General features: G+C 40.0%; 1 protein-coding gene across 3 annotated transcripts in view; it reads right to left on the reverse strand.

The window, feature by feature from the left end:
- Positions 1-25,734, reverse strand: part of LOC121382800 — a 41,043-nt gene extending 15,309 nt beyond the window's left edge. The window contains exons 1-4 of one of the 3 annotated variants that reach the window (XM_041512418.1): positions 25,431-25,734; positions 13,902-13,961; positions 3,295-3,544; positions 378-472 (exon numbers count right to left, since the gene is read on the reverse strand). In XM_041512418.1, the coding sequence (XP_041368352.1) occupies positions 378-472; positions 3,295-3,544; positions 13,902-13,961; positions 25,431-25,509 (484 nt within the window). In that variant the 5' untranslated portion in view covers positions 25,510-25,734. Of the gene's footprint in view, positions 1-377; positions 473-3,294; positions 3,545-13,901; positions 13,968-25,430 lie in introns of all 3 variants that reach the window. The other 2 variants (XM_041512417.1, XM_041512419.1) reach the window with 2 other exon arrangements.
- Positions 25,735-27,286: the final 1,552 nt, after the last annotated feature.

The following is a 27,286-nucleotide window of genomic DNA, read 5'->3' on the forward strand; positions in this document are numbered from 1 at the left end:
TACCCTCAGGATAATTCGGACTGTTTTCAAATTATTTTTAAATCACTGGCATGATTCTGCAAGTAAGGTTTTGATTGGTGGACATGAGTTCCAACTGGCTGCAGTTAGATCCACATGTAATAGTGGAGCTAATTTTAATTAGATTGGCATATCTATATGCTGGAATGAAAACAACGAATTAAAAAACAAAAAATAAAACAAAAACAACAACAACAAAAAACTAAACAAAAATACCCAAACAAATATATCTAAGCAAATTGACAGACAACATTAACGATCTGAAAACTAGTATATATTTAATTTTTAAATTAAATCGTGAAACTACAAATGCAATATGCTATATTGTTCTATTGCTGCTCGTTTGACGTTTAACTCACCTTGTAGAATGTTGGCGTCATTTAGAGAACTGCCTGGTATTGTAATTCTGACAGGATCAGATCTAGAAGTGTCTGTACTTCCCAGCGCACCATACCTGTAAACGACAACAGGACATCTGAACGACAAAGCCATCATTTTGAAAACCGCATCTCTGCATAAGGCAGTGCCAAAAGGAAGTTTTGACAATATGACTGCTCCCATGTGCCTGCCAGGAAGACTGCTAATTCCCCACACACCCTTACTACTTCGCCTGTAAGTGGACTGCCACTCACAAGATCGCAGAATCGATCACTTTTCTGGACATTTGAAAATGGTAATTCTAATAGGAAACCCGGTAAAGTTTTCCATTATTAGTAGCAAGGGATCTTTTATATGTACTTTCCCACATACAGGACAGCACATACCGCGGCATTTTAGATACAAGTTGTGGTGTACTGGTTGGGACGGTGAAAAATAAATCAGAAAATATGTTCTCTGAAGTGATTCGATCCTACGATGCAAGCACCTAAAGCGAGCGTTCTACCCATTGAGCCAGATCCGGCCCCTGGACAATATAGGAAGTTTATTGAATTTTATTTTGTTTAACGACACCACTAGAGCACATTGATTCATTAATCATCGGCTATTAGATGTTAAACATTTGGTAATTTTTACATTGTCTTAGAATGGAAACACGCAATTTTTTTCCATTAGTAGCAAGTGATCTTTCATATGCACCATCCCACAGACAGGTTAGCACATACTACAGTCTTTGATATACCAGTCGTGGTGCACTGGCTGGAACGAGATATAGAACAATGGGATCATCGACGGGGATCGATCCTAAACCGACCGTCATATTAGATACAGATGAGTTGCACCAAGAAATCAAACTTCTCGGTGGGGCTGGAACGAGATATAGAACAATGGGATCATCGACGGGTATCGATCCTAAACCGACCGTCATATTAGATACAGATGAGTTGCACCAAGAAATCAAACTTCTCGGTGGGGCTGGAACGAGACATAGAACAATGGGATCATCGACGGGAATCGATCCTAAACCGACCGTCATATTAGATACAGATGAGTTGCACCAAGAAATCAAACTTCTCGGTGGGGCTGGAACGAGACATAGAACAATGGGATGATCGACGGGGATCGATCCTAAACTGACCGTCATATTAGATACAGATGAGTTGCACCAAGAGATCAAACTTCTCGGTGGGGCGGGACGTAGCCCAATGGTACAGCGCTCGCTCGATGTGGGGTCGATCTCCGTCGGTGGGCCCATTGGGCTTTTTCTTGTTCCAGCCAGTGCACCACGACTGGTATAACAAAGGCCGTGATATGTGCTAGCCTGTCTGTGGGATGGTGCATATAAAAGATCCCTTGCTACTTATTGAAAAGAGCAGCTCATGAAGTGGCGACAGCGGGTTACCTCTCTCAATATCTGCGTGGTCCTTAACCATATGTCTGACGCCATATAACCGTAAATAAAATGTGATGAGTGCGTCATTAAATAAAACATTTCTTTCTTTGTTCTTTCAACCGAACGCCGAATTCCGTCATCAGCCTCTAAAGATTCTCCAGTAAAATATAGTTTTACCTAGTATACTAAATTATGTGAATGTAATTTTAATGGGCATATAATTGAAGGTATAATGTTTACATTTCAAGGCAAAAGATAATAAATAATTTTGGCGCGAAGTCGCCATTATGCAAGTTTGAGACTGCACCTTTAAAGGTAGGGTCAACTCAAACAAGAGCCTTATGTGTTGGAAAGATGCATACCCGGACCACCAACACATACTGACACTTTAACAAATGAAAAACGCGTAATTTTAGAGTTAATTAAAAACCATGACTTCTTCCTGCTAACTGGGGGCAGCCATTTTTTTTCGTTTTTGTGACGTCCGGTGGAATAGCTTGGGGCGAAGTGACGTCAGCTCCTGGCCATCTCCTTAAACAAAAGCAGTAATTTTCGACAAGGCGCTTCTCTTTGATCAACCTGACTTGTAAAACAGCATAAATGACGTAATAATATAATAAACTATTTAACTAAATATATTTCAAGTTGCATTAACGGAACAAAATGGGGTTATAGTATTTTTCTCTGTTAAATAATCCAAAGGAAAAATGTACACTATTAGGCCTATTGATATGCTACGTTGGAGCAAAAACGACAACCCACAATACCCAATAATTTTCTTTTCTTTGGGACTACGTAATTGGTCAGTTCAGTGGTTTTAGATGGAAAAGTCTACTTAATCAATAGTTTTACAGAACTATTTACCATTTTAGGGGCGACAGGTAATATCCACAATACCGGTATATATTTTTGTGTCTAGACAGCGTCAATTAATTGGGTCGTCTGGTTACCAATCAAATACACACCTGCCAATCAGGAATCACAGGTAGAAGCAACTAACAGCATATACCAGTTAACTAAGAAAACACTTCGTGTATCATTTCAGTACGTAGGTTAATGCATGGACAAAACATTGTTAATTATTTCGACTTGTTGTGTAGCCACTTTGACAATGGTATTTTATTTTGTATTGAAAAATAATATATATAGTGCTGGATATACTTATTGCTGGCTTACTGGGATGTGTATTATTACAGAACATTGCAATGTACGACTATTTATCATCCCGCAAAAACCAGGTAGATTGTGTTTCTCTAGTTCTAAGGCTCATTCCTGACATTACGCGTTAAGTATTACGTAACCACCAGCTCTCCAGAGGGCGTACTCACTAAGATGGTACAAAATGGCTGCGCCCGTTATATATAATAGCCGTCACATTTAACCGTTTTATTAATTAACTATACGATTATACTTGTTGATATTAAGCAATAATGTGCATTATATATCGTTGAATATGCATACCGGGCCAAATGCCTTAATTGTCACTTCCTTTAACGTTCTCTTACCTCATCCCAGCACTGGCGCACTTCTCCTTCACCGACAGGTCTACCCAATGGTTTCGGATTTCCCACGTGACGTCACCGGTTACTGGCGTAGTCGTAACACCTTTCTTGATGGTGATCTCAAGAGTTACATCCCCTAGTAGCGCCACTTGGCTAAATTTAGCATCGCCAGATATTCCTCCAAGGTTAAACTTGGCCACTAGTCTGGTGTTCACAACAATACTGGCATTTGTCAACGGTATGGCTGTATAAACTACGTTTAGAGAGAGAGAGAGAAAGAAAAAATCTGTATAAGTATTGAACAATTTAGTCATCTGTAATTTGAACGTTTTCGTATAATAATAAAACATTAATCATATGATTTAAGCATAATAAAACAATTTAAGGAAAAGTAATACTCGCAAGGCAAAGCGAACAGCTATAGTAGTTTTACCACTGTACGTGTAAAAGTAATAAAAGCAAGCTGTTCTGTTGATTTCATAAAGTAAAACAAAACACATTTCGCAACTGTCCACTAAATTCTACTTGTCCAGATTTTAATTTGTTTGACCAGTCTTAAGAGTGTCAGTCCTACAAAGTAGGAAATATAGTCCACAAGAGCGGCCGCCTATAAAAGTAGAGTGAAATGTTATGGAAGGATGACAGTCCTCTTACAAAGTAGGGCGTATTGTTACAGAAAGTGGCAGTCCTGTTACAGAATAGGGCGTATTGTCACGGAAGGTGCCAACCCTGTTACAGAATAGGGCATATTGTCACGGAAGGTGGCAGTCATGTTACAGAATAGGGCGTATTGTCACGGAAGGTGGCAGTCCTGTTACAGAATAGAGCGTATTGTCACGGAAGGTGGCAGTCATGTTACAGAATAGGGCGTATTGTCACGGAAGGTGGCAGTCCTGTTACAGAATAGAGCGTATTGTCACGGAAGGTGGCAACCCTGTTACAGAATAGGGCATATTGTCACGGAAGGTGGCAACCCTGTTACAGAATAGGACGTATTGTCACGGAAGGTAGCAGTAATGTTACAGAATAGGGCGTATTGTCACGGAAGGTGGCAACCCTGTTACAGAATAGGGCGTATTGTCACGGAAGGTGGCAGTCATGTTACAGAATAGGGCGTATTGTCACGGAAGGTGGCAGTCATGTTACAGCATAGGGCATATTGTCACGGAAGGTGGCAACCCTGTTACAGAATAGGGCGTATTGTCACGGAAGGTGGCAACCCTGTTACAGAATAGGGCGTATTGTCACGGAAGGTGGCAGTCATGTTACAGAATAGGGCGTATTGTCACGGAAGGTGGCAGCCATGTTACAGAATAGGGCGTATTGTCACGGAAGGTGGCAGCCATGTTACAGAATAGGGCGTATTGTCACGGAAGGTGGCAACCCTGTTACAGAATAGGGCGTATTGTCACGGAAGGTGGCAGTAATGTTACAGAATAGGGCGTATTGTCACGGAAGGTGGCAACCCTGTTACAGAATAGGGCGTATTGTCACGGAAGGTGGCAACCCTGTTACAGAATAGGGCGTATTGTCACGGAAGGTGGAAGTCATGTTACAGAATAGGGTGTATTGCCACGGAAGGTGGAAGTCATGTCACAGAATAGGGTGTATTGCCACGGAAGGTGGCAGTCATGTTACAGAATAGGGCGTATTGTCACGGAAAGTGGCAACCCTGTTACAGAATAGGGCGTATTGTCACGGAAGGTGGCAGTCATGTTACAGAATAGGGCGTATTGTCACGGAAGGTGGCAGCCATGTTACAGAATAGGGCGTATTGTCACGGAAGGTGGCAGCCATGTTACAGAATAGGGCGTATTGCCACGGAAGGTGGCAGCCATGTTACAGAATAGGGCGTATTGTCATGGAAGGTGGCAACCCTGTTACAGAATAGGGCGTATTGTCACGGAAGGTGGCAGTCATGTTACAGAATACGGCGTATTGTCACGGAAGGTGGCAGTCATGTTACAGCTTAGGGCATATTGTCACGGAAGGTGGCAACCCTGTTACAGAATAGGGCGTATTGTCACGGAAGGTGGCAACCCTGTTACAGAATAGGGCGTATTGTCACGGAAGGTGGCAGTCATGTTACAGAATAGGGCGTATTGTCACGGAAGGTGGCAGTCATGTTACAGCATAGGGCGTATTGTCACGGAAGGTGGCAGTCATGTTACAGCTTAGGGCATATTGTCACGGAAGGTGGCAACCCTGTTACAGAATAGGGCGTATTGTCACGGAAGGTGGCAACCCTGTTACAGAATAGGGCGTATTGTCACGGAAGGTGGCAGTCATGTTACAGAATAGGGCGTATTGTCACGGAAGGTGGCAGCCGTGTTACAGAATAGGGCGTATTGTCACGGAAGGTGGCAGCCATGTTACAGAATAGGGCGTATTGCCACGGAAGGTGGCAGTCATGTTACAGAATAGGGCGTATTGTCACGGAAGGTGGCAGCCATGTCACGGAAGGTGGCAGTCCCCATAAAGACACCTGGCAGTGATTCGTGGATTCAATCACGATCATGTAGAGATACGACTTTTAACACGTTAATGGTTTTGTCGTTATGATGGTATTTTCGAGACGATCTAGAGTGTAAAGAGAGGAAACCCACTGTCGCCATAGAGACTACTCCTAAGAGAAAGCAGCAAGCGATCTTTTACATTCACTTTCTCAAGTAGTGTACACTGAGCTCGGCAATCGATCCGTCGACCCGTTGCTTCTCAGGCATGCTCTCCAAGACACACACACACACACACACACACACACACACAGACACACACACACAAACACGCACGCACACACACACACAGACACACACACGCACGCACACACACACACACACACACACACACACACAAACACGCTAACACACATGCGCACACGCACGCACACATTGCGAATTGTCTGGACCCTAGTTGTCGTCTAATGCCATTAACATATATAACGATATGATGGTCTGAATAGTGTTTGTGTTACATTGTGATAGTGATTCTAATGAATACTTAGCTAACCTGTGTCAAAACATCTAAGACATGTTGAACTGATCAGTGAAATATATCACAAATATCACTTGTTAAACCTATTGCAACCAGGCCATAAAAGTAAAAAAACCCAAAAAATTCTGATGGGACAGGGCATCTCCTAAAATCCGACCTGGACACCCCTAGGGTGAATCTTACACCTGGAAACCTTTACAGGTTGCCAGCTCTGTCATCGAACTACAACCTTCCCCCTTTCTTCACATAACTACCAAACTAATAGAAGAATTAAAACTTTGACGGACGGTAACCCAGCATGTGTAATCAGTTTAATCCTTCAGATGACGATAGGTCGCTCCATGCGCGTTTTTAATCTGACACCTTTTCTTTTGATGGCATAATGAAAGCAAACAAGTTCGCTGAGGATGTGGTAGTTAAATAGATTTTATATAACGCGTCTTAACGTCGTGTAGTGAAATGAAATAAACGTCCTTTAATTTGCATAAATGATCTCTACTGGGTGTGTCTTAATCTATAAGATGGGTTAAAGTTGTTGAAATCATTCTTTAAAACCGGAGCTCATCCAGAATAACAATGGATGAATGAATGAATGAATGAGTGTGTGTGTGTGTGTGTGTGTGTGTGTGTGTGTGTGTGTGTGTGTGTGTGTGTGTGTGTGTGTGTGTGTGTGTGTGTGTGTGTGTGTGTGTGTGTGTGTAATTGTGGTGGGTGGGGTGGAGGTGGCCGGTATGAGATATTGGAAGGGAAAATGAATGAATGAGTGAGTGAATTAATGTTTGACATCCTAACAGACAAAAAAACCCAACATGTATACAATATATTTTCCGGGGAAACATGACTCGATCCCCTATAAATTTCGCTCGCCACAGCCTAGACCCTCAGCAAAATGCCCTGCACATGCACCTGGTGATTTGGTGTCTTTGTCTTTATCTGGGTGTTTCTAGGCAAGATTCTCCGTACATAATATATAACGTATAGTGCACCTTAGAATAGTGGAGGTGCCCTTTATTAAACTTGCACCCCTCTTAAGAAACATCGTGTAACCGCCCTTTTGTTGTTGATTTATTTCACCTTGATTATTTGACATGGACATTCAGGATCGCGTATCAACACACACACACACACACACATATGTCTTGTCTTTTGTGCTGAAATGTGGCCTGTCTGAATTTATATTAACGACAAAGGAGGACATATTCTGTGCACATTAAAGTGTAAGTAATTGAAAAATATCCACTGGAAATGTTTGTACCTGGGCTTAAGAAGAATTATAACGAAAAGGTGAGTGAACCCGAACAACAATGGCAAACAGAAGCACAAACACAAACATACACAACAGAGTCATAAAGCATTGTTCAATCTGCCAAGGTTATTTCGAAATATTAATTATTAACGGATTTATTTGCACCTGAGCGCCCTAGCCCGGGCCACAAACAATAAATAAAACAAGCCCAGATTCACACATCCCTGCGGTTTTTAGTAAATTCACATTCTAAACTGACCGTCAAACAAGTGGAAGGAGAAATTGAGCTGCTGGACAAATACATTGTTGTTGTTTGAATGGTGCTTTGTGTTACAAATATGAGATACGTATCAGCCTGGACAATACGCTCTGTATGCCACACGCGATCAAGCAGTCTCGTAGTGTGCACCATTGTGTAGCAGCACACACACACACACACACACACACACACGCGCACACGCACACGCACAGGCACACGCACACACATACGTCTGTGTCTGTCCCACAAACACATAAACACGCACACAAAACACACATTCTTTCTCACTCCCTCTCTATCGCTCTGTCTGTCTCTCAGTCTCTCTCTCTCTCTCTCTCTCTCTCTCTCTCTCTCTCTCTCTCTCTCTCTCTCTCTCTCTCTCTGTCCTTTATATTCTAATTTACACAGCTTCCGTTGAGACATGCTGTAACATGATAAAAAAGCCTCCCACAAAATGATAACCAGTAATCATAGCCACCATTTAGATTGTATTAATGGACTACATACATCCTGCAGGGCTCTGCTGCTAAAACTAATTTACTATAGACGCGACTTCGAGGTCAAGGTGAAAGTTATAGTAACGATCTGAAGGCACCTGTGCAGGATATTGTTGGGGGGTCTAAACTGTGACGAACAAAGTTGTCGTTTGTTTTGGGTGGGTTTTTTTTTTTTTGGGGGGGGGGGGGGTTTGGGGGGAAGGGTGTGTGTGTGTGCAGGTCATTCTTAACGTGAAAATACATAATAAAAAAAAATCGCCTGGAGCACACGCAATCAAACTAATCAGCGAAAACGGCTCACTCAATCAAAACTATCGTTCTAGCAATTTGCAGAGGCCTGCAAGTATATTTAATTTCCAATGACTCCAGAATAAGAGGTTACACACCACCATTGATTACTCCATGCAGTTCAATACAATTTCTATGTTATATATTCTTTAAAAAAATACAACATGTTGAGGGTCATGTAACAACTAGTTTTAGAGAGTGTTCTTCTTTAACAGTGGCGGTATACCACTTACACAGCTGTTATCAGTTAGTAGTAAATCTGACAAATAACTTCAAACCAATGGGTTATTTAAACACTACATAGGTCAACCTACTTGTCCCAGTATGTGCCCAGGACAGCGTGCTTGAACCTTAATTGGATATAAGTACTAAAATAAGTATAAATAAATGTAACGGCACGACAAATGGTGGTGTGGTACCAGAAAGGTAGGATTAGCCCAACTTTGACATACAGGGTTCAATTAGCCCAACTTTGACATACAGGGTTCAATTAGCCCAACTTCGACAAACCCACTAGTCCCCGGTGCCGGCTGGTAAATGCCTAATCTGGGCTACCGTCGGTGGACCCATTGGGCTATTTCTCCTTCCAGCCAGTGCTCCACAACTGGTGTGACAAAGGCCGTGATATGTACTATCCTGTCTGTGGGATGGTGCATATAAAAGATCCCTTGCTGCTAATCAAAAAGGGTAGCCCATGAAGTGGCGACAGAGGGTTTCCTCTCTCAATATCTGTGTGGTTCTTAACCACATGTCTTACGCCATATAACCGTAAATAAAATGTGTTGAGAGCGTCGTTAAATAAAAAAAAGTCCTTCCTTCGTCTGGGCTAGTGGAAATTATCAACTGTATTACTTTAATAGATAGGGCACTAGCCAAAGCTTCTGTGAGGGCCAGTGACTTTCTCAAACATTTGTCGGACACTGCCACATAACTAATCCTAATCACCAGTAAAGGTATACAGCAGATGGTTGTGGAAAGTTGCACCGTTAGAACACGCCTTAAGAAATCATTCAACGATGTCCACATCAGACTGTTGGTCGTTGCGCTCTCTAGCTCGAGTCACATTTATTATCCAAGTTACGTGAGTTGGCAAACAGAAAGCCATTTACTGACAGTCTGCTGTTTGTCAAAATGACTATTTTGTATACATCTGAATTAAAGGGACTGGTCCTGAGTTTGCTGCAGTTGTTAAGATGTTGCCAACTAACAGAATTTTTAACGACAATAATTACACACGCACAGGCACGAGCACATACATGCATGCACACACATAAATTACATTGTATATATATATATATATATATATATATATATATATATATATATATATATATATATATATATATACACACACACACACACACACACACACACACGCACGCCCCCCTCTCTCTCACACACACAAATACACACACAGATATATATATATATATATATATATATATATATAGTCAAACCTGTCTTAAGCGGTCACACAAGGGAGTAGATAAAAGTGGCCGCTTAAGACAGGTGGCCGCTGATTACAGGTTGCGACATATAGTCTTTAAAACATATGTTATTGTTTCTTGATTTAGCGTCTTTACTGCTAATTAATGGATGTGTGCTTCACAGTTTACTATAAATAAACTTTTGACATGTCGCCTCCTTCAGAAAAAACTGCAACTGGAATGTATTAAATTAACAGTTCTCAGCCAGTTTGTTTTCTCTTTCTCAGAAATTGAATATATAGACACTGATATTTTATAGCTATATTGGTATTGTGTGTCATGGGTTTTTTGTTTGTTTTGTTTGGGTGGGTTTTTTTTTTACTTTTCATATTATTTTAACAAGTTGTGATCACAGATGAGATCGAACTATTGTTTCGGTAAACTTTGACCCGTGATATACACAACAATCTTGCACATGATGGGCTTTTCGTGCATTTATGAAAATTATCGGCTAGGATATTTAACACGTAGTATAGGTTTATAGCGATACTTGTTATTTTATTCGCTCTAAATTGCTGTGTAAATCATTACGTTTAAGAATAGGACACAGTTGAAAAGTTTGTTTTATTTAGCGACACCACTAGAGCACACAGCGTCGACACCTTATAAAGGAAGAAGCTGTATTTAAAAATTTTTTTATTAAGTATTTAAACAAACATACCGAAACTATTTACTTGTCCTTAATTAGTTTTGTTGAGTATCATGTCAAATGACGCCCTATGTTATTTATCACCGAGGTTCGCCGACTGAAGAAAACAGAAATCACGTGGTGTTAATTTATTTCTTACTCTATACAAAACGCTCTTTCCGACAGGACAGGTTTTCCTGTCATGGACGGAAGAGCCGGCCAAGGCCGGCTCTTGTGCCCACGACAGGTGTGCGCTACAACAGCTTGTTCTGAATGTGCACATAAAACCCTTTGACCTGACCCGACCAGGACAGGTTTATGTGGAAATATCATCTTACGCCACTCTGAATGCTCTGATTCACAACATAAACGTTGCAAAGGAAAAACGAAAAAAATCAAAAAAAAAAATCCATCAGCACATTAAAAAACCCCCAAAACATGTACAGTCAAACTTCGATAATTTGAAACTGCATTACAGCTGGATGATTTCGTTTAATATTGTAAGAAGCGTGCCTATCTCTAAATTCTGAAAACTACACATCCTCAGTTGAAATAACTGTCACCAGACTCCCTTTGTTGGCATTTTCCGACGCCTGTGATGCATTTATTTAGCGTATATTGCAAAAGTAAGTAAATAACAATACAAAAAAGATAACCCATATTAATTTCAAATACATATGCTTGGGCATATACATGTATTTATTGACAGAAAAAAACAATAACGAAAAATGAAGGCATTCACATACATAAGAGGAAGTAAACTGAGGGTTGGAAATATAATTACGCATGTAAGATAATTAGGCCCAATTTATGTTTATGAGTTTTAACATTGCTTATTAAAGAGTTACATTTCAATTCATCGGTTCCCTGTTGACGCAAACGGACTACAAGGGGAAGGGGAGACTAGCTTTTGACGCAAACGGACTACAAGGGGAAGGGGAGACTAGCTTTTGACGCAAACGGACTACAAGGGGAAGAGGAGACTAGCTTTTGCCCGAATTAAACGAAAATGCCGAATCTGAATCATAACGTCTATTCATATTAGCACTACTACCAAACAGCTATATAGTGTTGCAAACAAAGCACTACGCGTTTTTATATGGATTACAACTAATTTTGAGGGTACAATGATAGAAATACACGGTAGAAATGTCTCAAGTTAGCACATTTTGCCCGAATACCGAATTTGAAGTTTTACTCCAGCACTAGGGGACAGTTTGCCCCCTGCCTCCTGTCTCGTACGCTAATGACTATAGTATTAATAGCAATACAACATAGCGTCAGCGCTGTCCTCGGTCATATTAATAGTACCGGTATTCAACACACGTTCCTGTTTTTGGCTTTTAACGAAATCTTCAAGTATGCGTTATTATAGACGGTGTACGGTGTTTAGTTGATGGGGATACGTCTTTAATAACATAATTAACACTTTAACTTAGCAAAATTAAAGTTGCGTTCAGCCTGCGAAGCAGAAAAAAAGTGAAACACCCCCTCAAAAAAAAAAGAAGAAACAAAAAAACAAACAAAACATAAACAACCGTTCGGTTGCTTGGTTTCTGCGCTTCACGTTAAACTGAATGACCACATCAGGAACCAATCAAATCGTTCTCGAACGTCAACGCTGTTTGCTTTCGCCGAGGTAGCAGTATCGTATACAGTTAGCTCTCTTGTATACCCTGTCACGAAAACAGTTCACGTGGGTTTATTTGTGTGTGTTGTTTGTTTTTTGTTGTTGTTCTACTCATTAAATTTGGTCGCTAGATTAGATCGGGTGGTCAAAAAGAAATTAGATAAGATCGGTGGTCTGACTCGGGATGGAGAATGGGGGGGGGGGGGGGGGGGGGGGAGGTAGAGTTGAAAATGGGCAGAATTTTGAAAATAGCAATTAGTAAAAAAGTTAATAGACTTTAAAAAAAAGAAGAAGAAAAATGTTCCAAGCCAAAATTAAAAAGAATTGACTGCTCGGTCGAATATTTATATAATTTGGAGCATTTTAGAAAGACAGTCCAAAAATAAATAAGAGAAAGAAGAGAGGATCGGACTGTTTAATAACATTAAAAAAAGAAAGTAATTTCGACATAAACTTTTGAACGAAGGTCTAAAAGTTTAAAGTCCGATCTATATGTCCACGTGAGTGGCCTCGTTAAGTCCGTTATGGTGCACAGCTTGTAGGGACGAGATGGGTTGCATCCCGTCAAAAAAATCCCTAGATTGACAGTCAATAGACGTTGAAGGTGTAGTGTGTGCTGAAATACAGATCTTGAGAAGCCGGATCTGTCTGAACGAGAGAGAGAATCAGACTAAGGTATAGTCCAGTCGTCATGGGTTGGTATAATGGTGCGGACGGGCCTGACTCCGGAGGATACGAGATGGTATCACAATAAAACAAAGTAAAGTCTAGAAAAGAGTAGTAGGGGCCGACCCCGCTTCCTATTTCTTCTTAGAGTGGGGCGGTCAATCTTCCAGTGCTGCAAGGACAGGCTCGGACATGTAGAGACTAAACGCGAACAACCGTGGCATTCTGCAGAATGGCCGTCATACGAGTCACGAAAAAAACAAGTCAACATAGTCAGACGGAGAAATGACGCGGAGGAATCTCGCTAAAAAAGAATCCAACCTGGTGGTGCAGACTGTCGAAACGAGAAGCGTTCCAGCGTTCAATCAGTTCCAATGGCCGCATACATCCCAGTAGAAAACTTCACTTCGTTGACAAAAACAACAAAAGTGAAGGATCCCCAAGTCGAGCCGCGAAAGCACGTGCAGTGTGCACAAACACGTCTTACCGCGACGAACTCCAGACTGGGAATAACCAGGAATGCAAACGGTTTTGCTGTAATAAGGCTTGGTATTCAAGCACCAGGTTTTCCTTGTGGCAAAAATGGAGCGGGATCATTTTGGGTAATTTTCAAACAAGCTGATTTTGTGAAAATTTTAATAGCTTAACCTTTATTCAAATGAGTATTTTTGATTTGATGATGTTAAAGTTTACACAAATATATGCGTCATATCCGACAACACCGGCATTGGTTGGGGACACATTTTGGAAATTTGGGTATATTATTATGGAAGTAACACAAAAATTAAACTCAAAATATTTAAAATGAGTCCGACTAAAAATACATGTATCTTTCTTTATTTTTAAACCATAGGTGGACTTTATCGTTCATTTATAATGTGACTTCATTTACTGAAATACATGTATGTACCGCCTTACCTGTATTCTGTTTATGGTGTAACATTATTCCAAGAACCATGCATCCGATTAGCAGAAGTCCTATAACTGAATATGTCAAAAATATAAAATGGGAAAGGCATTTTAGAGTTGTTTTTTTAGGTCCTCCTAGATCAGAACAGAACTTTATTACACTCAGGGCCAATGTTCGATGAACAGAACTTTATTACTCTCTGGGCCATCGTTCGATGGCATTTGAGGAATACAAATATACATATATAATATAATAGCATCAATATGACAGGGTTTGAGAAAAAACAATTCATAAACTGTAAATAATGAAAGTCTTAGGAGGAACAAAAATATTTGTTGATAATAGTTATAAATCTACACATATTTCTATGGGTGCCTATATTTTTGGAATTAAAAAGCTGCTTAAATTTGTTTACATTTAGTCATGTAAAATAATGTTTGTGAATATATTTACATCTGTCTTCTGTAAAGTTTGTACATATAAATAAGTAGTGAGGTTACGAAATTTTAAAAAAGGTTATCAAAGCAGCATGACCAGCAATTAGCATATAATTAGTATTGCACACACTCAGGTTTTATATACAAAGGATAAGTTTGGTAGGTTTAGAGTGGCTGAAGATAATATTAATTGATAAACAAGGGAAATATTAATTGTATTTTCCTATTCAGGACAGCACATACCACGGTATTTGATGTATCAGTCGTGGAGCACTGGTTGTGGCGTTGTTGCGGATAATAACCCCAGTTCATTGAGGACGATCGATCCTACTACCCATTACACCATTGGCGAGGGGTTTTTTCTAAACTTTTATTTTTTAAATTTTTTTTATCTCTGAGCTGCATCCCTCCCCCAACCGACGCGATATAGCATATCACCATCAGGCTCAAATAAATATAACCTGAGATCAGCAACACATACTAATCTTGTATTGCCAAGACCCAACACTGAATTGTATAAACACTCCTTCAGATATTCTGGTGTTGAAACATGGAATACAATCCCAGATTCTATTAAAAAAAGTGTATCCTTACCTTCATTTAAAAGACAATATAAAAAATTCATAACAACACTGGCTCTTGATAATGTTTAGTAAAATCTTTACTCAGGAGTCTGTACGTTTAAATTATATTTTTTTATGATTATATCAAGTTGTGATAACATTGGTTTGTATATGTGAAACAAACCCAATTGTATTAATTATGTATGCATCATGGGCATTTACCTTACAGTTTCGATGCATTTAATGAAGAATAATTATGTTGTGTTTTGTTATTACACTGTTTATTTCATAAGATTATTATTATTATTATTATTATTATTATTATTAAATACAATTTGTTGAGTGCGTCGTTAAATAACACATTTCCTTCCTTCCGTCTCCCAAATATTTTTTTTATTAAAAACGTCCATAAAAATAACACACACATAATTTAACGTACGTGGAGCCATTATTATTATTTTAATTTTGGTTTTATTTTGTTTGCTTGTTTTTGTTTCTTTTAATAGTTAAAAAAATCCCATGTAAAACTAATTACTTTCAAGTAGAATGGAATGTGACGTTGTAAAAAGTCAAAAGTACTGTTTTGTTTAACGACACCATTAGAGCACAATGATTAATGAATCATCGGCTACTGGATGTCAAACATTTGGTAATTCAGACTCATAGTCATCAGTGGAAAGCCGCTACATTTTTACTTATGCAGCAATGGATATTTTATATGCAGTTTTCCACAGACAGGAAGGCACATACCACGACCTTTGACCAGTTGTGTTGCACTGGGTGGGACGAAAAAATCACCGTCGGTGCACCACGACTGGTATGGCCGCGGTATGTGTTATCCTGTCTGTTGGATGGTGCACCACGACTGGTATGGCCGCGGTATGTGTTATCCTGTCTGTTGGATGGTGCACCACGACTGGTATGGCCGCGGTATGTGTTATCCTGTCTGTTGGATGGTGCACCACGACTGGTATGACCGCGGTATGTGTTATCCTGTCTGTTGGATGGTGCACCACGACTGGTATGGCCGCGGTATGTGTTATCCTGTCTGTTGGATGGTGCACCACGACTGGTATGGCCGCGGTATGTGTTATCCTGTCTGTTGGATGGTGCACCACGACTGGTATGGCCGCGGTATGTGTTATCCTATCTGTTGGATGGTGCACCACGACTGGTATGACCGCGGTATGTGTTATCCTGTCTGTTGGATGGTGCACCACGACTGGTATGGCCGCGGTATGTGTTATCCTGTCTGTTGGATGGTGCACCACGACTGGTATGGCCGCGGTATGTGTTATCCTGTCTGTTGGATGGTGCACCACGACTGGTATGGCCGCGGTATGTGTTATCCTGTCTGTTGGATGGTGCACCACGACTGGTATGGCCGCGGTATGTGTTATCTTGTCTGTTGGATGGTGCACATAAAAGATCTATTGCTACTAATGGAAAAATGTAGCGAGTTTCCTCTAGATGTCAAATTTACCAAATGTTTTGACATCCAATAAATTAATATGCTCTAGAGGTGTCGCTAAACAAAAAAAACTTTGATGCAGGTGTTTAAACTGAACCACTTAAAATATACAGATGGTAAGAAACACTGAATTACACCAACACTAACAGAAAAGAGACTGCAACCAAAGACCTCAACCATAGTGACAGCAAGTTATTTTTAGAACTGAAATTGAGTCACTGCTCACGACTGACATTCATTCCCCATTACACATTGTACTTTAAAGGGAGGGTAAACTCAAATAAGAGCCTTATGTGTTGGAAAGATGCATACCCTGACCACCAATACATACTGACACTTTAACAAATGAAAAACACGTAATTTTAGATTTAATAAAAAACCATGATTATTCCTGCTAACTTGGGGCAGCCATTTTGTTTCGTTTTTGTGACGTTCGGTGGTATAGCTTGGGGCGAAGTGACGTCAGCTCCGTCCAAATCCTCTAAGCACAGTGTAAACAAACGCTCTAATTTATGACAAGGCTCTTCGCTTTTATCAACCTAACTTGTAAAACAACATAAACAACTTGATAGTATAATAAACTATTTATCTAAATATATTTCAATTTGCATCAATAGAACGAAATGGAGCTATGGTATTTTTCTCTTTGAAAAAAAAATCCAAAGAAAAAATGTTTATTATTAGGCCTATTAGTAGGGTACGTTCGAGTAAAAACGACCACTCACGATACCCAAGTGATAATTTTCTTTTCTTTGGGACTACGTAATTGGTCACTTTTGTGATTTTAGATGGGAAAGTCTACTTAATAAAGGTTTTTACAGAATTACTTACAGTAATAAAGCAGGACGGCTAATAATGTCCATTACGATTTGAGGGGTGTCCGCGCGGCTATCAAACAATACCTCGTGATCTTAATAAAAGAGGCACGTCTTTTTAGTATGTCTAGACACAGTGTCTGGGGACCGTCTAAATATACACCTGCCGATCAGGAACCACAGGTACAGACCACGTCACATTTAACCGTTTTATTAATTAATACGACTATACTTGTTGATATTAAGCAATAATGTGCATTATATATCGTTGAATATGCATGCCAGGCCAAATGCCTTGATTGTTCCTTCCTTTAATACATTACGATGCTAACTGGTGACTGATATGTGGTGCACAATACCAAGTGTTCCCTTATTTCGTGCTCTCAGTATATCTAAAAAATGCACATTAAATAGTTATAATACAACACACTGAAATAGATGCCCCGGAAAACGTACGTTGAACACACAATACGCTCCAGCGTTTATCGGTCTTCTACGTATAACGTATACAATGTACCTACAACAGCTTGTCACGGCCTTAACCAGTTGATGTCAGTTAGGCGGGCTATTGAATTTTTAAGGGGGCATACTCAATTGAGTCATACACATAATAACACATTCCAGCAGATTCTAAGGGGGTGGGTTAGGGGGTGGAGGTGGTTGTTCCTTGCGTCACAGGCAAACTCTCTCAGGCGCGTGTTGAGGAATTTTAACAGGTGTGTGTGTGTGTGTGTGTGTGTGTGTGTGTGTGTGTGTGAGGTGTGTGTGTGTGTGTGTGAGGTGTGTGTTTGTGTGAGTGAGTGTGTGTGTTTCTGTGTGTGTGAGGCGCGTGTGTGTGTGTGTGTGTGTCTTTGTGTGTATGTGTGTGTGTGGTGTGTGTGCGAGGTATGTGTGTAAGGTGTGTGTGTGTGAGGTGTGTGTGTGTGTATGTGTGTGTGAGGCGTGTGTGTGTGTATGTGTTTGTGTGTGTGTGTGGTGTGTGTGTGTGAGGTATGTGTGTAAGGTGTGTGTGTGTGTGAGGTGTGTGTGAGGTGTGTGTGTGTGAGGGGTGTGTGAGGGGTGTATGTGTGTGTGTGTTTGTGTGTGAGGTGTGTGTGTGTGTGAGGGGTGTGTGTGTGTGTGAGGGGTGTGTGAGGGGTGTATGTGTGTGTGTGTGTGTGTGTGTGTGTGTGTTTGTGTGTGAGGGGTGTGTGTCTTGACTGAAGTGAGCGAAATGTATGGGATGTGTGTCAAGACGTATTGAAAAAACAAACAAAGAAGAAATGTGGCTTGAGCGGAGGGGGTGGGGTTTAGGGTCTCCACAGGTACTCGAGTACTAGGGCACGGGCCGAGTCTAGTAAGACTCGAGACCGTTCACAGGACTCGAGTACCCGTGCATTGAAGAGCACTCTCATTTAATTATACTGTTTACGTCATTTTGCCGTATGCTTACCGCCGGTTATGTTATACACCTATGAGACATGGAGGGAAAACAAAAGTCGAATGTGTGGAATGCAATACAATGGCAGGATTAGCGATGTAATTAAAATGCACAATGCTATTTTACTTTATTCCTTAGTATAATTATTGTCAATGTTTTGGACTCGTGGATGCCCTAGGGGGGTTCGACCCCCAAACACTCCCTTAGCACGCGCGCCTGTTCTTTGCTTCCGAGATAAATCCATAATATAATTAAAACTAAACATTATCAAAATCCTATACAGATAGAAAGCTAAATTAACAGTGTTTAATAATAAAGATTTTGGCTGCCACCATTTTTGTAACGCAGCGGTGTGTTTTTCGAAGCCAGTGCATCACGACTGGTATATCAAATGCCCTGGTATGTGCTATCCTGTTTGTGAGATGGTACATATAAAAAATCCCTTCCCACTGAGGGAACACGTTGGCGAGTTTCCTCTCTAGGACTATACGTCAAAATAATCCAAACGTTTAACATGCAATAGCCGATGATTAATAAATCAATGTGCTCTAGTGCTGTCGTTAAACATAACAAACCTTCTTATTCGACTGGTACCTTACTCGCCAGACCCAGACCGAGCTCCAATGTGTTTTCTAGGCCAAATTGAGCATCCCCACTGGTTCTACAGATGTCGACGAGCATACACATTCAACTGGTTATAAACTGAACAACTTTTAGCCTATTATTATTATACATGTATTCATTTTTTTTAAAACCGTGATACAGCATTTGTACACGAGTTCACACCTTATTATCAGATGTATAGAACAGGTCTGCGAGGTTGAAAAGTTAAAGTTTGTTTTGTTTAACGACACTACTAGAGCACATTGATTAATTAATCATCGGCTATTGGATGTCAAACATTGGTAGGAGTTTCCTTTGGCACTGTCACGTATAAAGGACATTATAAATACTTATCATAGAGAGTTAGGGTTAGGGTTAGGGTTAGTGACAGTGCCAAAGGAAAGTCCTTCCCAAACATTTGGTAATTCTGACAGTCATCAGAGGAAACCCGCTACATTTTTCCATTAGCAGTAAGGGATATTTTATATGCACTTTCCTTTGACCAGTAGTGGTGCACGTCTTGGACAGAGAAAAAACCAATCAGTTGAATGGATCCACCGAGGTGGTTCGATCTTGCGAAGCAAGCACCTCAGGCGAGCACTCGACCGACTGAGGGATGGGGTTGGGTTAGTCTTTAGAGCCTTTGATATAGAGGGGTACGGGTCAACTATTTTCTAAAAACATGCACTTTCTAAACATGTGTATTACTCATATAGATAGGTAGCAGTATACGGAGAAGCCACTCACCCGATCCGAATACCACAAGTTTAAATAGAGCGCTGAATACTGCTGTGACGGCCATAGTGGAGATACAGGTGGGTTCTCTGGGCGGCTATCTCGTGTAATGGGAATACCGTACAACGCAGCTAGTATACAACCAACGAAAAGGCGATTTCTGGACAAATCGTCAATGTTGAAGGACACGCTGAATCAGGAAAGAAAATCAACCCAGTATTTTTGGTCAGCTTCTCCTTTGTTGTTTAAGCGGTCTCTTTTAGTACTTAAAGTATTTGACTGGTTCTCTTTGTTTCCTTAGCGTGGGTCGTTTTTAATCTGTTCACCGGACATGTGTTTGTTTTTAGTCTCATTTGCATTTTTGTTATTACATTCCTCTGAGAAAGTTTTAAGTTTTCTAAAAAGAAATGTGATTTAAAGAAAAATTTCGTTCAAGCATTTGGTAATTTTGACATACAGTCTTAAAGAGGAAACCGGTACCTTTTTTCATTAGTAGCACGTAATCTTTTATATGCACCATCCCATAGACAGGATAGCACATACCACGGACTTTGATGTACCAGTCTAGATGCACAGCTGGAGCTAGAAATAGCCACATAGCTCACCGATGGGGATCGATCCCAAACCGACCGCGCATCAGGTGAGCGCTTTACCACTGGGCTATCGTCCCCCTCCCCCCACCCCCGTTTATGGATAGAGTCAGATTTAGGGTTAGGGTTAGTTTTAGAGCTATAATTCGATTTAAGCTATTATAAACACCAGAACAGCCAGAAAAAACAACCAAAAAAATTAACGTTTTCGTAACATAATTTTATAAGGTAAGGAGTCACTGTGCCGCCATAGCTCGGCAAAGCACAAACGACAGCCTGTTGTCAGTTTCAGTTAACACGTGCGTTTGCCGATTTCAAATTGTAGGGTTCGTCTCAAAAAATTAAAAGAGAAATCTTGCGCTGTACGAAGAACGTTCGGTTGAGGATACGGTACTAGAGTCTTTAGTTAAAACCGGTTTGATCTTGACAACGTATTATCGACAGTCGTACCTTCCTATTTCAGAATTGATCTTTTATAAAGTGTTAGTAGAACTTTCAAAGTTTAGTTTGTATACTAGTAACACATTAATCATGTATATATTTTAAAAATAAAATATACTAAAGTAGACAATGAACGTTTTCACTTCTTAATTTTACGTGTTAAAATCGACAAATTCAAATAAATATTATTTCGTTTGGAAAGGGTAAAATTAGGGGGGGGGGGTGTGTGTGTGTTGTTTAACGACATCAAAGATAAAGCATATTGATTTAATAATCATTCGACCCCATACAACCGTAAATAAAATGTGTTGAGTGCGTCGTTAAATAAAACATATCCTATCTTTCCTTCCATCTGCTGTTGGATGTCTAACTTTTGGTAATTTTAACATATAATCTTAGAGAGGAATCGGGTGCATGTGCAGGGGGAGGGTATTGGAGGTCGAAACCCTTACTGACCAAGCTTAAAAAAAATTGAAATGTATTTTTGGGGGGAGCATGGCCCCATATAAACTTCGCTTAACACAGTCTATAACCCCAACCCCGCTGAAATCCCTGCACACGCGCCTTGGAAACCCGCTACATTTTGTTTTAGCAAGGGATTGTACCATCCCACAGACAGGATATCGCATACCATGGTCTTTTTGTATACCCGCCGATGGGGATCGATCCTAGACTGACCGCGCATTTCCAAAAAACACCTTTTTAGGTCTAAGTAATGAATAAAAATAACATATAGTCTTGAAAAATGTTACGTAAATCGAACACAGTACCCGCTTCCTCTACCCCTAGAGCGTTACGTAATTAGTAACACCCCCTTACATGTAACGCGTATGCCAACAGCTGGCCACTGTCAAAATTTCACGGCAAATCCCCCACTCACCGACCCCTGGAAAGGCGTTGTACCATACCTCTGTGGATATAAATATGTTTTGGAGATATGAGACGACCCTTCACTCAAGACAGTTAAATTTGTTCAAAAATTGCGAAATCTCACGTGATCTTTTGTTGGGGAATTCTATACTTGTGATAAGCCAATGAAAACCAAGATCGGTACGAGCCCGTCAAAAGTGTTCCACTTTCAAAATCATGGCTTTGTTTTTGACCTGGATAAGCCAGCGTAGTGAAACCAATGCGGAGTGTGGCGTCATATATGCACCAAACGTAATTATTTTTCTGTTCTATATGCTTAAATAATAAAAATATTCCAGGGAATGTAGTTTTAACGGACCAGCAAGTGTTGTTTTATCATTTGTTGATAATTGTGACGTCATTGGTTTGCGCTGCTCGCAAGCTTTAGAACAAATTACGTGCGCGGCTATTGATCACTCTACGATATAGTTCGGAGTAGTTCGGAAACGCTTTTACAGCCGCTGATTGGTGGAATGGCTCACTGGCAGATGTCTCGCTACTTGTTGACATGTGGTAATCTGAATCCAGATTGCAAAGAAATATATACCACCCCAACCCTAATTATATAAGAAAGTGATAACATAAAAAAGGGAGTTTTACGTGCACCATGCAATATTCAGTTAGCACCACCTCCGCCCCCCCCCCCCCCTCAAAAAAAAAAAAAAAATATATATATATATAATAACCAAACCTAAAAACCCAAACCGTTTTAAAAGTAAAACAATTTAGATTTTTGTTTTGTTTTATGTATTTGCCACAAGCTTTCTACGGGCGACCAAACAAGCCATGAGTAAAAGACCGTGGTACATGCACTCTGCAATGCTCTAACCAGGACTCGAACCTACATTTTGTTATATATACTGACGTTTGTTTTTGAAGTTTTGAAAAAGTAAGGTAGAATTTAATACTGACACATAACTTGTTGTGACTAGTATATTTTGTCAGCAGGTTGAGTGAACAATCCGTAACTGGGTCATGTGCTAACCGTATTTAACACCAAAACACGAGTCTACCTCGTTACTGCTGAGAAGGGATGACAGAATCGACTGTCCTGTGTAGTCTGCACATACAGTGTGGGCAGAACACAACTTGTTCGGTGACGACTATCAACAGGTTCACCACTAGGTCTACCAACCAAAATGAAAACTGCTTAAAGCCGCACACCCTAGTTCCATCCAGCGAAAATAAATTATAATTTGGTTAATCTACAAACCTGTAACACACTTAGAGCACGTTTTTATCAAATGGAGTGAAAAAGCAGGTTTTATATCGATAAATACCATGGGAATCCCCATGTCCCAAATGCTTGAAGTAATTTTGAAAGTTTGTATTCTGATGTCACCGGTAGATGTCGCTCGAAGCACAACAATGCCTACGTCACGACAAATTTCACAGACTTGGGGTGCGTTCTTTTCACCTCTCCTGGACATGTTCCAACTGTTCTGTCCTGGTTGTATCCCCTCTCCAGATATCGTAGGACTTAGCAAAATTATTGGTTTTAAGGGTTTGTAACGTTTTGTATTGAGATACTTACTTGTCTGAACTTTATTGTTACTGAAAATGTTCACGAACTGTGAAGAAAAATCTCACAAATGAACAACAACAAATCGGATGTTGATTGCGCGAACCGTGCACGAGAAAACAAACCGAACCAAAATGATAACGGTCACGTGGTATACCAACGTCTGTGACATTGAAATGGAAATATCCCGTCTAAAAATAGATTAGACCTTGTCTGCTCAACGTTTTTTTCTCAAACGTGCGTCCGTTTTTCAGAAATACGAAAAATGCATTTTGTGGTATTACAAACACCAGAATTACCAGGATTACCAAAAAACACTTCAGGTGAATGGAAATGTATATTCTAAATAATAAACGGTAAGTAAAGTGCAATTTTATTTGTGAAAAAATGGGTTTAATAGCGAAAAACAACGCCGTAATGGTTAACAACTAGCCGTAACTAGGGTGTGTCCCTTTAACAGGTGCCTATCTAATCAGTAAACTGCTTTCTATGAAGCCTATGCTATTTAAATGTGCCATTTGTGTCATCTACGACCTCCCCACCCCACCAATATATTGATATATTACACGTATGTGTAGGTTCTAAAACCTTAAAATCCACTGATATGAAATATGATGAAATGTGACCGTCATTTTGAATAAATTCAAATGTGTTCTTGTTCAGAACAGAACCAAAAATCCACCGGATTCATAATCAGTGACCAAAATGGCCATACAAGTAAAATTTGTTTTGTTTAACGACACCACTAGAGCACATTGATTAATTAATCATCGGCTATTGGAAGTCAAACATTTGGTAATTCTGACTCGTAGCCGGAGGAAACCCGCTATATTTTACCTAATGTAGCAACGGATCTTTTATATGCACTTTCTCACATACAGGAAAGCACATACCACGGCTTTTAACCAGTTATGGTGTACTGGTTGTAACGAGAAAACCCCAATCAGTTGAATGGATCCACCAAGGTAGTTCGGTCCTGCGACGCAAGCATATCAAGCGAGCACTCAACCGACTGAACTAAATCCCACCCTAAAATTGCCATACAAAGTGCTAAGCATAAAAATTCGACCTGGATTTGCCCAAGCCTATGTTATTATGCTTACCATGTAAAAATACCGTCTGCCACTACAGGTGAATATAAAACATGTTCTCTCACACCAGGTGAATATAAAACATGTTCTCTGACAAGTAATGTATCTATAAAACGTTTCAATTATTCATTAGATACAAAAGCAGGCCGCGATCACATTTCAGTGCACCAAGCTAAAGTTGTTATTTTGTGTTTGATAAGCGACAAAAAGGGTGGAGGACATCATAACAAATTAGTTATCAAGTTGGTTATGTGAGGCTTAAAATGTTTTCACCTCCCCTTGTACACGCACACACATACACGCACGTGCTGAATCTCAACGGGTTTAGAGGTGAGCATGTGAGCACACACATAATACATATATACACACACACTCATACATACACGCACACGCACGCACACACACACACACACACACACACACACACAGAGACAGCGTAGGGAGACCAGTTTCGATGAGCGTAAGCATTCAATTCTAAAGCCAATCAATATTTATAAATTATTTAATAGCTAATTGTTATCCAAATAGCTACCTTTTTATTAGTATATCTGCACTTCAAATAAGCACTTAAACTGGTTCATGCGTGTTAATTACGTCACCTGTTTTGCTGGATGAAACGTTTAGTAGCATAGCTTACAATACGAGCAGACCTACGACGTACGTAGTTCAACAAAACATGTACATGTACTTATAATAATAGTAGTAGTAGTAGTAGTAGTAGTAGTAGTAGTAGTAGTAGTAGTAGTAGTAGTAGTAGTAGTAGTAGTAGTAGTAGTAGTAGTAGTAGTAGTAGTAGTAGTAGTAGTAACAGCAGCAGTAATAGTAGTAGTCGTAGTAGTGTCACTACTATTACTGCTATTATTAATAATAAATAATTAAATAAATGAATAAATAAAATGCAATGAAATCAACTGGTTCATTCAAAGTAATTACTATTTACCTATGATTATAAGTATCATCCACGGGTGTGAATATCGTCTGTGAATTGGTCCAATCCGTTCATTCTCGGGTTGCGCCATGCTGGTAATATCCGAACAAACCGAGATCGACTGTGTCAGAGTGAAGTGGTCACACCGCGGTGTCTCTTACTCTTCCGCTAGGGTCCAGTTAACACACGTCATTAACCGCAAACGAACGACACGCGGTGGTACAATGGCCGACTTATTGAATCCAATATTTCTCCCCGTCTGTCTCGAGGTGAGATTTCGCCAAGTCACCCCGTGAAACAACGCCAACGAGTAACCTGCGAACGTCGTCTTGTTGACAGATATAACATATGGCTCACTTTGCATAAACATTCCAAGGTCTAAGCTGACTATATATAGATATATGTATAGATATAGACAAGGCAATCTTAAGAATATTTGAGGCCCCCGTGCAAAGCAATGTACTGGGGACCCTAATCCCCTTATGAATCTTAAATGTTATTTTTAAAATTGAATGTTTGGGGCCCTAAAATCGCGAGATCCCCGGGCAACTGCCCAGTGTGCCCATGCGATAAGACGGCACTGGATATAAACATCCATTGCCATGTATGACGTTAGATTACGTCACATCGTTCCACCCCTCTTGGAGTGTATTTCATTAAAAAGAGGAAGCAAAATGGCAGAAGGCAAAACTATGCTTTTTGTCCTAGGATATCTCAGTGAAGTCAGTATAGACAACAATCTTACTACCTAGAATGTGGATCTGTGTCATTGTAATGGTCTTTTTACGATTTCTGTCTGGACAAAAATGTGGGGGGAAATCTAATGGTAATTAAAGGTAGGAGAGTTACAGTAAGTATATCCGATGGCTTAACCACTACATCAGTCCACCTTTGTGTCCAGGACTGGAGTTGATGGTTAATCGTTAGTGAGAGGGATGCCAGTTTAGTGCCATTAAAGCTCACACTGGGTGTAATCCAAACGTACGTTCAGCCACTAAATGGTTTCAAATTAATTTGATTGGTTCCTGAAGTGGTAATTCGGTTCAAGCGTAAGCTGGATTCACTCCAGTAATGGGATGCGAACTCGATATCTACCAGCCTTAAGTCCAACTGATGTACCACTACGTCACCGAGTCTCAGCATTGTATGTAGGATCTCTCAGAATGGAGTACAATAATAATAATAATAATAATAAAAAATTAATAATAATAATAATTTTTTTAAAAGGCACTCATATTATTCTAAAATCAACCAGCATGAAACACTATATTCTACACTATAGTGTAATATGCATTGAAATTTCGTGGCACTTCGAAATTCAGTAGGGGGTCGGTGTGTGTGTGTGTGTGTGGGGGGGGGGGGGGGGGGACTCCGACAGAAGTCACCTCTTCTTTTCGCGCCAGAAGCCGATATTCATTCTCTGCTGTTAAAGTCTGAGATGGCTATTCATATGAATTCTTTAGATGTAACCTTGGTTTAATGCAATCTGATTAAAATTAGCTCTACTGGGTCTATCAGTAATAATGGAGCTAATTTTAATTAGATTGGGTTTAATGCAAGGAGAAGTATTGTCCCCGATATTATTGTCTTTGTATTTAAATGATATAAAAATGAAATTTATTGTAAATGGATGTTGAAACATTTTATTTAGAGATTTGAGTCTTTTCTTGTTGTTATATGCAGATATAGCTCGAGTCACCTTCATCCCTACCCTTTATTGATATTGATATGTGTGGGGTAAGGCTAGAGGAAAGTCTATGTAATGATTTGGCAATTGTCGACTCCACATATCAATATCAATAAGGGGTAGGGCTGGAGGTGACTCGAGCTAATGCAGATAATATAGTTTTTTTCTGATACTATACAAG

Source organism: Gigantopelta aegis, chromosome 10, assembly GCF_016097555.1.
Source record: "Gigantopelta aegis isolate Gae_Host chromosome 10, Gae_host_genome, whole genome shotgun sequence".
Lineage (NCBI taxonomy): Eukaryota > Metazoa > Mollusca > Gastropoda > Neomphalida > Peltospiridae > Gigantopelta > Gigantopelta aegis.